Genomic DNA, 10,487 nt, shown 5'->3' with positions numbered 1-10,487 from the left:
TTCCAGAACCATTCCAGAGTAGATTTTAAAATACTTTGGGTTTCTCTTTTGGAGACAAATTAAACCCCTAATTTTGACCTGAAATTGCTTTTTGTCTCAATTATCAGATTAAGCTTTGATTTATGACATTTTGAGCATTCTGGAAGCTTCACAAATAACATGGGGTGTGTGTGCAGAGCCCAGGTGGGTTTTCACATCCCTGTGTCCCCTTGTGTGTGTGGCTTGCACTCAGAGCCTGGGAAATGTTTGTTGAGTGAATGAATGATGCATTTGGGGCACATCCAGGCTTTGAGGCGAGGCTTCAGAGGCCCACAGAAGAGAGAAAATTCTCCAGCAAAAAGAGTTTCCACAGAGATCTAAATAAGGTCAACACAGTTGTAATTTTCCAGGTGCAAACATCTGTACAAGGTCTTGTTCTTGCCTGGGGACAAAGGTGGGTTGGGCTGGCCCCTGCCCTCAAGTCCAGGTCTGGGGTAGAGACTGACCGCAGGTGAAGGTGGATGGTCCCTCTGCAGCCTGAGGGAGCCCTGCAGGCGCACAGGGAAGTGTAGCACTTAGAGCCACCGCCCACCCCCCAATTGGTTTTGTACGGCCCTGGAGCTGAGAATGGGTTTTAAATGGTTGAAACAAATTTTGTGATGTGAACTTAAAATCTCAGTGTCCACAGGACATTTTTATTGGAACATGATTATGCCCATTGGTTTAGATGTCTCTGGCTGTTTCTGAGCTACGATGGCAGAACTGAGAATCATTATGACCTGAAAAGCTAAAATACTCTCTGGCCCTTTAGAGAAAAGTTAGCCACTCTCGACGCAGGTGAGAAGGGCCACCACTGCTGGCCCGCAAGCCTGTGACCCGCAGTTGGAGGGACCTTCTCAAGCTGGATCACGTCTGCCTCCCCGTACCCACGGTGAGGCCAGAATCTGTGAGCGGCCTGGAGGCTGGTGGCTCTCATCCCCTGGCTTTGTCCAGCCCCAGGAGCCAACAGTCCTGGGAACAGCCTGCTGCCCATCTTCTCCGTCTCATGAAAGCCACTTACCACCTGTATGCCTTGTGTCACTGTTTGCCCATGTGTCCCTCCTTGAGACAGAAACATGAAGGCTCACAAATGAACAACCCAGAGTTTGCAGTATCAGAGCTGTCAAGAGCTCCTCCGAGGGCCGAGGCAGGGCTCTGCGACCCTCTCCTGGCTGAGCAGCTGGAGAAGCGGGGGAAAGGGCTGCCCCACAGCCGCTGTGGGAGGGGCAGCGCCGTCAGGGCCACCACCTCCAGCCTCCTGAGGATGGAGATAATGTTCTGGTCCTGACGTTCCTGACCAGTGACTTAAAAGGCACAGACGGTGCCTTCTGGGAGAGGGGGAGGGAAGCAGGTGAGCGAGCAGAGCTCTACACCCCCACTTGCTGGCTGGGACCCCCCGAGGGTGGAGATGGGAGCAGATAGCGCCGTGTAGACACGGTGACTTCAAGGGGCCCAGGGCCCTCCCAGTCTGCCGACCCTCCAGGGCGTAGACCAGCAGGGTGGACACACCCACAGGGCTGGGGAGACAGAGCCAGACAGCCCCCGCCAGGAGCACAAGGACAAGGGGGTCTCTGCCGCCTGATGGGCAAAAGGGTGTGCAAATCCTGGTGCTGACTCGCGGGACTCCCAGCCTCAGTCGGAAAAGCACCCCTCCCTGCCAGGACAACCGAGAGGATGATGGGAGGGTCCCTCGGGAAGGGGGTGTGTGCGTCCCTGCCAGGCACGTGACTTAGAGCCACGGCGTCGCAGCTACGGGGCCACTCCGTGGCAGCAGAGCTCAGAGCACCTGCTGGGGCACGTCGGCCGGGCTCGGACCCCAGGTCTCCGTTCCTGGTTGCACTGGCCCAATTTTGCTGCGGTAACCGGCAAAACAGACGCCCCCAAGCCCGTGGCCCTCGACCCTAAACGTGTGTCCTCACTCTGGACACAGCAGCTCAGGGCACGGGAGCCGGCACCAAGAGCCTGCCCTGCCACCAGGTTCGCATGCCCACAGAGTCGGCGGACTAAGGACAGGTGGGGAGGGAAGGCTGGCGGAGAACGGACTGCCAGCTCCCCCATCAGCTGTGTGTCGTTAGGCAAGACGCAAACCTCTCTGCGCTTAGTCACCCGTGAGGCGGAGAGGCCTCGTGCCTGTGAGTTAATGAGTTAACACGCGCCCGGCAGAGGGCCTGCACCTGGTGGTTCCACCTGTACCTTCTCTGCGCTCGGCTGGGGCCTGGTCGACAGCGTCTAGCCTGTAGGGGGCGCTCGAGGTGGTGCTTTGGGTCGTTAGGGACATAATACCAAGGGCTTTAACATGATCACATTCTTTTAAAAAAAAACTTTATTCTTCGCTGCGTTGGGTCTTTGTTGCTGCGCGCGGGCTTTCTCTAGTTGTGGAGAGCAGGGGCTACTCTTCGTTGTGGCACGTGGGCTTCTCATTGATGTGGCTTCTCTTGTTGCAGAGCACAGGCTCTAGGCAAGCAGGCTTCAGTAGCTGTGGCACTACAGGCTCAGTAGTTGTGGCGCACGGGCTTAGTTGCTCCGCAGCATGTGGGATCTTCCCGGACCAGGGCTCGAACCTGTGTCCCCTGCATTGGCAGGAGGATTCTTAACAACTGTGCCACCAAGGGAAGCCCCTAAAATGATCACATTCTTTTTTTACAACACTGTGTTAAGAAGCCAACACAAAAGTCTACACATGGAATGATTCAATGGGGAAAGTGGTCACATTCTGCCTCCTCTGTTTCTACTTCTAAATAGTTTTAATATAAAATCCTTCTACCGTTTCCTATTGACATCAATGATTAAAATTTTTTTATTGAAGTATAGTTGACTTACAATGTTGTGCTAATTTCTTGTGTACAGCAAAGTGATTCAGTTATATTCTTTTTCATATTCTTTTTCATTACAGTTTATCTCAGGATATTGAATATAGTTCCCTGTGCTCTACAGTAGGACCTTGTTGTTTGTCCATTCATTATATACTAGTTTGCATCTGCTCATCCCAAACTCCCAGTCCTTCCCTCCCCCACCCCCACCCCCACGGCAACCACAAGTTTCTTCTCCATGTGTCTGTTTCATAGATATGTTCATTTGTATCGTATGCATTTTAGATTCCAAACATGTGATATCATATGGTATTTGTCTGACTTCACTTAGTACGATAATCTCTAGTTGCATATCTAGTTGCATAACATCACTGATTTTTTTTTTTTTTTTTTTTTGGCCGTGTTGGGTCTTCGTTGCTGCACGCGGGCTTTCTCTAGCTGCGGAGAGCAGGGGCTATTCTTCATTGTGGTGCATGGGCTTCTCATTGTGGTGGCTTCTCTTGTTGCGGAGCACGGGCTCTATGTGTGTGGGCTTCAGTAGTTAAAGCATGAGGGCTCAGTAGTTGCGGCACATGGGCTTAGTAGTTGCAGCACATGGGCTTAGTTGCTCCACGGTATGTGTGATCCTCCTGGACCAGGAAACGAACCCGTGTCCCCTGCATGGGCAGGTGGATTCTTAACCACTGTGCCACCAGGGAAGTCCTCACTGTGATTTTTAAAAATATTTATTTGGTTGTGCCGGGTCTTAGTTGCAGCTCGAGGGCTCCTTACTTGTGGCATGCGAACTCTTAGTTGCAGCAAGCATGTGAGATCTAGTTCCCTGACCAGGGATCGAACCTGGGCCCCCTGCATTAGGAGCGCAGAGTCTTAACCACTTAGCCACCAGGGAGGTCCCAACATCAGTGATTTTTTAATCAAGAAAAAAAATGAAACACAGCAGTTGCTCTGGTCTGAATGTTTGTGTCCCCAAAATGTATATGTTGAAATCCTAATGCCCAATGTGAGGGTGTTATGAGGTGGGGCCTTTGGGAGTGCTTCGGTCATGAAGGTGGAGTCCCCCTGATAAGAGACCCCACAGAGAGCTCCCTTGCCTCTTCCTCCACGTGAGGACACAGAAGTCTGCAGCCAGGCAGAGGGCCTCACCCGCCCCTGCTGGCCCCCTGACCTCGGACATCAGTCCTCCACACTGTGAGAAATCAATGTCTGTTGTCTTATAGGCTGCCCGGTCTGTGGTGCTTTGCTTGTTTTGCCCAAGAGAAACTTGGCACGCCCACCAGGAAGATGCATGTTCTGCTGCCATTAGACAGACCCTCATATCAGGAAGAGTTACATGAACAGAGCTGTGTTAACACAGAGACAGCACAGAGCGTAAATGTCAAGTCTGGTCAAGACAGTTTCTCCATGACCGTCTATGGGCAAAGGAGCTTTTTGAATCTTTTTACTTTTTTGTTCGTTTTACTTTTTCGGCTTTTCCAAATGTATCATAATGAGCACATGTTCCTGACACATGCCCAGTGGTCGAGGAAGACGTCACAGCACAGTGACTGACAGGAAAGCCTCCATCACTGGTGGAGGCAGATGTGGTGCTCAGCTCACCTGTGCACGTTCTTCTGAGCAGGCCTGGGCAACAGCGAGCACAGCCCGGTCCAGCTCCTGTCCTCAGGGGAGCAGAGCCCAAGGATGCCAGCTGACGCTGAAGGAGACCTGGGGAGTCTGCACTCCTCAGCTGAGCCAAGACGGGGCCCCACCTGCAGCCTGGCCTCTGAAACTCTAGCTCCGAGCGCACAGCAGCACCTTAGCATGGCCTCCTCTGTGCCCTTGGCCCACACCTAACTTGCTAGGACCCTCACTCAGGGAAAGGCCTTAATTAACCGAGATCATGGGAGTGTTCTGGAAACAGCACAGAGCAAACACTGCCGCTCTTGATGGGTCGTGGCATGGAGCAGGGGGCAGGAAGGGGGCGCTGGGGAAGGGCAGGTGCCAGGTGGGCACCCAAGCTCATTTTCTGTTTTCAGAGGAGGTTCCTGCATGATGCTCGGGGCTATTAATACTACCAGACCTGTGACCTGGTTTCGTGGCAGACCATGGAGGCAGGGACACGCCAGGCCCCTACCTGGGGTGTGGTTATGCTGCAGGGTGCAGGGCTGGCCACGGGCTCTGCACACTCCCACCCTAGAGGCACCCAGGCGAGGCCCCTGCTCCTGTCTCCCCTGCCACCGCCAACTCCACCAGACTCCCAATTCGTACCCTGCTGCCCTAGGTTCTGTTATCAACACAGCATCCAGTGTGATCCTTTGAAAACAACTGTCACATCACACTCATTTCACTCAGAATTGAGCCAAAGCTCTTTGAGAGGCCCTCAGGGCTGCCCCCTGTGCCCTCCACTCACCTTGCCCCCACTTGGCTGCAGCCACGTGGCCTGTGCACCACAGGCTGCTCCCTCCGCCTCGCCTCCTTTAAGTCTTTGCTCAGGTACCATGTCCTCAAGGAGGCGCAACCCATGCCCTGATTTTTTTTTTTTTTTTTTTTGGCTGTCTGGTTTTTGTTGCAGCGTTCAGGCTTCTTTCTAGTTACAGCGCGCGGGCTCCAGAGCACGTGGGCTCTGTAGTTTGCGGCGCGTGGGCTCAGCAGTTGTGGCACGCAGGCTTAGTTGCCCCACGGCATGTGGGATCTTAGTTCCCCGACCAGTGATCGAACCCGTGTCCCCTGCATTGGAAGCATTCTTGACCACTGGGCCACCAGGGAGGTCCCCCCACGACCCAATTTAAAATGACAGCCCAGTTCTCCCACAGCCTTGCCCCCCATCTCCAAAGGCTGCTCTGCCTCCTGCGCCACTTCCCATCCTCCCACGAGCTACACCACTTGTTTGTATTATGCACTTCGTAATGCCTCCCTCGCCCCACTAGAATGTTCTCCATAAGGTCAGGGATTTAAGACAGGGGAATGAAATGTGCACCCTGAAGCACAGGGTTCCCCAAATCACAGGAGCAAGAGCTCAGTCGTTAGGTGGGGGCAGCCTGAGCAACCTCTGTGTCCTCACAAAGGCCTTGGCCTGGACCCCAGACTGTGACTAGACCACACATGGCCACACCGGAGCAGTGGGTGCCCTTACCTGGCAACAAGACCAACTGACAGCTGGGGGGACGGGGCCTGCAGTTTGATGCCTACCCAGGAGAACATATTTTGTGTAGCTGCTTTACTTCCAAAGAAAGGGAAAGACACAGCTGTCTTCTTCACTTAGAGAAATGCGCGATTACACTCAAACACTCACTGGAGTGCCTCCTGGGAAGGGCGGCCTTTGCTCTGGAGACGCCTGTCTGAGCCAGCTATCCCCGGTGACCAGAAGGGGACTGGCGAGCAAGGCTCAGTCCTGCAGTTTGCGCTCGCACCTCTTCTCCAGGTCGGCCATCTCCTTCAGGACCGTGGCCACACCGAACCGCAGCTCCTGGAACTTGGCCGTGGGGACCTCGAAGCGGAGGGCCGACCCATCAGAGAGCTTCAGCTGCATCAGGATGCTTGGCTGCAGGGAGCGGGCCAGGGCGCTGGTGGAGATGGCCACGTCCACCCTCCACCGAAAGTCGGCAACATGGGGCAGCCAGGCCCCCTGCTGCCTGGCCGCAGAGTCAAGGAGAGGCCGCTGGCTCCCAAACACCACACTGGCCAAGTCCACGACCAGGTCTTGGGGGATGCAGAGCTCCTGGAGCTGGTTCTTGAAGGCATCGGGCTTCAGGCTGGCCGGGGGCAGCCGGAGGGCCTGCTGGAGCAGGGTGTGTGTGCCAGCGATCAGGGCACCCAGACGCTCCTCAGGCAGGTCTGCACCAGCCCCGAGGTGCCGCACACCCTCACGGCAGTCTTCCCCCTGCAGGCTGCTGACCACCAGCTTCAGCAACTTTCTGAATGTGCCCCTCTCCAGGTTCCTCAGGAGCTGGGGCATTGCTGCCACCTCTGGAGGCAGCTGGGCGCCCAGGAAACTCATGCAGCCACTGTGACTGTCACCAGGGCGATGCAGGTGTGGAGCTGCAGGACCCATGGCAGACATCGCTGCTTCCTGCTCTTTGACCGGCAGCCCAGGTAGGAGGTCCCAGCAGCAACTGCCTGGAAGGGGGGCGGAAGAGAAGCCCAGTGACTCCCATGTCCTTTGGGCCAGTGAATGAGGACTGATATGGTCTCCACCTCCCAGATGCTGATGGTGTGAACCACTGATGACAGCCAGCATGACGGAAGGTGCCCTGGAAGCAGGTGGCGGAGGGGCCCCTCTCCAGTCCCTGGAAGAGGGGAGGCAGGAGCCAGCAGAAAAGGGAGATGAGGTGGGGAGGAGAGAAGAAAGAGAATCAGGAAACAGGAGAGCAACGTAAGTTCTCCAAATAAATAACGGATTAAAGAATGAGAGAGAAGAAAGGTCCAGAGAACACAAGGACACAAGAGCCACTGCCGCTGCCACTGACCACTCCAAGATCACTCAGCTACTCCACCTCCAAGCCGCACACGGCTCTGCACGAGCGGGTTATCGTTCTCACCCCACCAACAAGGAAATCGAGGCGGAATCAACTGCTCAAGTCAAGGACTAGAACCCAGGCCCGTCCACTCAGAAGTCCCTGCAGGGGGGAGACCAGACGGCGTCCCTTAGGCAGGAAGGGCTGAGGCGCAGGTGTTAAGAGAGGTGGGTGCAGTACCTGGAGAAAAGGGCTGAGACGTCACCTGAAGGACAGCACGACACCCCACACCTGCTTCTGCAGGAGCGCCCGGCCCACCGCAGCCGCGCCAGGTGCCGAGCAGAGCTGTCCCCAAGGCGCCCCCACCCCTGGCCTGCGGGCCTCAGCGCGGCGGGCACGGGCGCACGGGGAACTCCCCACTGGTTTCCTCGTACCCCACTCTCCCGGGAAGGCCGGGCCCCCTCACCCCGGCTGCCAACGACCACCCACGGGTTTTCTTTCAGGGCCTGGCCAGTATCGGGACAGTCTTCCGCAGCCCCGCCGCCTGCCGCTCAAGCCCCGGTCCCTGGAGGCCAGCGCGCTGCCCTCCGGCCCGGAGGAAGGAGCGCCCCGAGGCGGCCACCCAAGCTCTTCCGAGCCGCCGCCCCGGCCGCGGTCAGTGCCCTGTGGTCCGGTCCCGAGCTGCTGGATCGGCCTCCTGCCTCCAGAGCGTTCGCCGCCTCGCGAGCAGGGCGACCCATACCCATCCCCGCTTCCCGCTGCGCCCCCGTACCTGTCGCGGGGTCCCAAGCGGAGCAGAAAGGCGCTCGCAGCCGGAAGCGCGGCCTGGTTCCCGGAAGCGCGGCCTGGTTCCCGGAAGCGCGGCCTGGTTCCCGGAAGCGACCTAGAGACCCCCCCCCGCCACCTCCGGGGGGCACCTCTAGGACAGCGGGAGGACCCGCCCTCGGTGATCCGCGGCCTGTGGGGCGGGGCCTAGGCCGCCGGGTTGGTCTTACGGGTCCGACCGCGCAGGACGCACTTCCGGTTGTCCTCCGCTCGGATGGCTGCTGCCTCGTTTGCACTCGAAAAGCAGGGGGTCTCTGCCGGGGTCTGGGGGCACGGGGGTGGGGGGCCTGGGCCTGGGGGTGGGGGGGTGCCCAGTACAGACCTTGGGCGGGGAGGCTCGCCTGCACAAAAATGCGCGCGAACTTTGCCTCTCAGTTGTTCACTTTGAATAGGTGAATTGATGGGATGTGCATTTATCTCCATAAAGTGGTATTTTAATGTCAGGGCTTCCCTGGTGGCGCAGTTGTTAAGAATCCTCCTGCCAATTCAGGGGACATGGGTTCGAGCCCTGGTCCGGGAAGATCCCACATGCCACGGAGCAATTAAGCCGGTGCGCCACAACCACTGAGCTATTGAGCCTGCGCTCTAGAGCTCACAAGCCACAACTACTGAGCCCCCGTGCCAGAACTACTGAAGCCCACGCGCCTAGAGCCTGTGCTCTTCAACAAGAGAAGCCACAGCAATGAGAAGCCTGTGCACCACAATGAAGAGTAGCCCCTGCTCACCACAACCAGAGAAAAGCCCATGCACAGCAACGAAGACCCAACACAGCCAAAAATAAAATAAATAAAATAAAATTTTAAAAAAGGCTAAAAACAAAACGATATCTTTTCTAAATCCATGTGATCCAAAAGCAAGAAATATCGACTTGTAAAAGATAGCTATAGAAAAACCACAGTACTTGCTTCTGTTTCCATACTTATTAAACAAATTCCAGGGAGTCAGGAGAAAAAGGCAGCCCTTTTCTTCCATTTATCCTGAATTTTGTTCTCTTTTTGCCCATTTCCCTCCCATAAAATATCCAGGGGCTTCCCTTTCCCTTACTACCTTCTTCAACTTCTATTACCTAGAAGCTTGAAGAAACCAGCCTATCACTAAGTCCAATTTTCTGACCATTAATTTATAAGCTTTTAGCAAATAACTTGTCCTTTAATAATTGTAAGTCAGAATTTTAAAAATCAAATTAAATGTTCAACTTAAGCTAGACAAAAAATACCAAACCTAAAGGAAGTAGAAAGAAATAATAAAGAGAAAATGAACTGGGACTTTCCTGGTGGTGCAGTGGTTAAGAATCCGCCTGCCAATGCAGGGGACACGGGTTCAAGCCCCGGTCTGGGACGATCCCACGTGCCGCGGAGCAACCAAGCCCTGGCGCCACAACTACTGAGCCTGTGCTCTAGAGCCTGCGTGCCTAGAGCCCGTGATCCACAACAGGAGAGGCCACCGCAATGAGAAGCCCGTGCACCGCAACAAAGAGTAGCTCCCACTCACCGCAACTAGAGAAAGCCCATGCGCAGCAACGAGGACCCAACACAGCCAAAATAAATGAATGAATAAATAAATAAATAAATAAATAAATAAATAAAAACAGGGAATTCCTTGGCAGTCCAGTGGTTAGAACTTGGCACTTTCACTGTCGGCAGGGTTCAATCCCTGGTGGGGGAACTAAGATCCCTCAGTGGTGCGCCAAAAAAAAAAAAAGGAAACAGAGTGGATGAATAAAACCAAAAGCAGATTCTTTGAAAAAGACACCAAAAGCACATGACAAAACAAAACTAGAAATATTGGACCACATTAAAATTAAGAACTTTTGTGCTGCAAATGATACTATCAAGACAGTGAAAAGACAACGCACGGAAGTGTGAAAATATTCGAAAACCATATATTTGAAATAAGGGACTTGTATCCAGAACACAAAAATAACTCTCACAATTCAACAGTAAAATGATAAATAATTTAAAAATTGGAAGAGGATTTGAATAGGTATTTGGGCAAAAAATATATACAGATGGTCCACAAGCACGTGAAAAGATGCTCAACATAATTAGCTCTCAGGGATATGCAAGTCACAACCACAAGGAGATACGCCTCGCCGGGCCTAGACGGACAGTAACTGGAGTCAACTAGGGCTGGAGACTCGAGCCCTCAAGGGCCGCAGTCCCAGCGGATGCAGGATGAGACCGTAAATCGGACCGGAACCCTGGGAAAGTTTGACACGTGCTCGAGAAGTCAGCCTGGAGATACAGAATTTTCGTTCGCACTGAGCTGCGTTCTGAGGGGCTTTCCCTAGACCGAGCATATCGCGGAAGCCGCCTGGGCCATCTCCGCCTCCGCAGGCCCAGCTGCCCCTAGCTGAGGGGACCTCAGTCACATCCGCCCTTAACCAACATCAGACGGCTGC

At 54.6% G+C, this 10,487-nt stretch overlaps 1 protein-coding gene and 1 non-coding gene across 3 annotated transcripts; both read right to left on the bottom strand.

Moving 5' to 3' along the window:
• Positions 1 to 646: 646 nt before the first annotated feature.
• On the bottom strand, positions 647 to 8,141 carry COMMD5 (COMM domain containing 5). 2 transcript variants are annotated; one of them, XM_012531381.3, is made up of 2 exons: positions 8,034 to 8,141; positions 647 to 6,923 (listed from the first exon to the last, which is right to left on the bottom strand). In XM_012531381.3, the coding sequence occupies exon 2, from the start codon at positions 6,865 to 6,867 to the stop codon at positions 6,193 to 6,195; it is 675 nt and encodes a 224-aa protein (XP_012386835.2). In that variant the 5' UTR covers positions 6,868 to 6,923; positions 8,034 to 8,141; the 3' UTR covers positions 647 to 6,192. The 2 variants fall into 2 exon arrangements, with proteins under 2 accessions (XP_012386835.2, XP_049556740.1); XM_049700783.1 differs by having other exon boundaries at positions 647 to 7,093; positions 8,034 to 8,133.
• On the bottom strand, positions 3,645 to 3,717 carry TRNAR-CCU (transfer RNA arginine (anticodon CCU)). Its single transcript has one exon. It is a non-coding gene; the product is annotated as a tRNA-Arg (tRNA).
• Positions 8,142 to 10,487: the final 2,346 nt, after the last annotated feature.

The sequence above is a fragment of the Orcinus orca genome, chromosome 17 (genome assembly GCF_937001465.1).
Source record: "Orcinus orca chromosome 17, mOrcOrc1.1, whole genome shotgun sequence".
Classification (NCBI taxonomy): Eukaryota; Metazoa; Chordata; class Mammalia; order Artiodactyla; family Delphinidae; genus Orcinus; species Orcinus orca.
This window is presented reverse-complemented; position numbering and strand designations above follow the sequence as displayed.

What these genes read in the sequence shown, in the direction of transcription:
- COMMD5 (XM_049700783.1), bottom strand. Translation starts at nt 7,044, where the DNA reads ATGCTGGCTGTCATCAGTGGTTCACACCATCAGCATCTGGGAGGTGGA.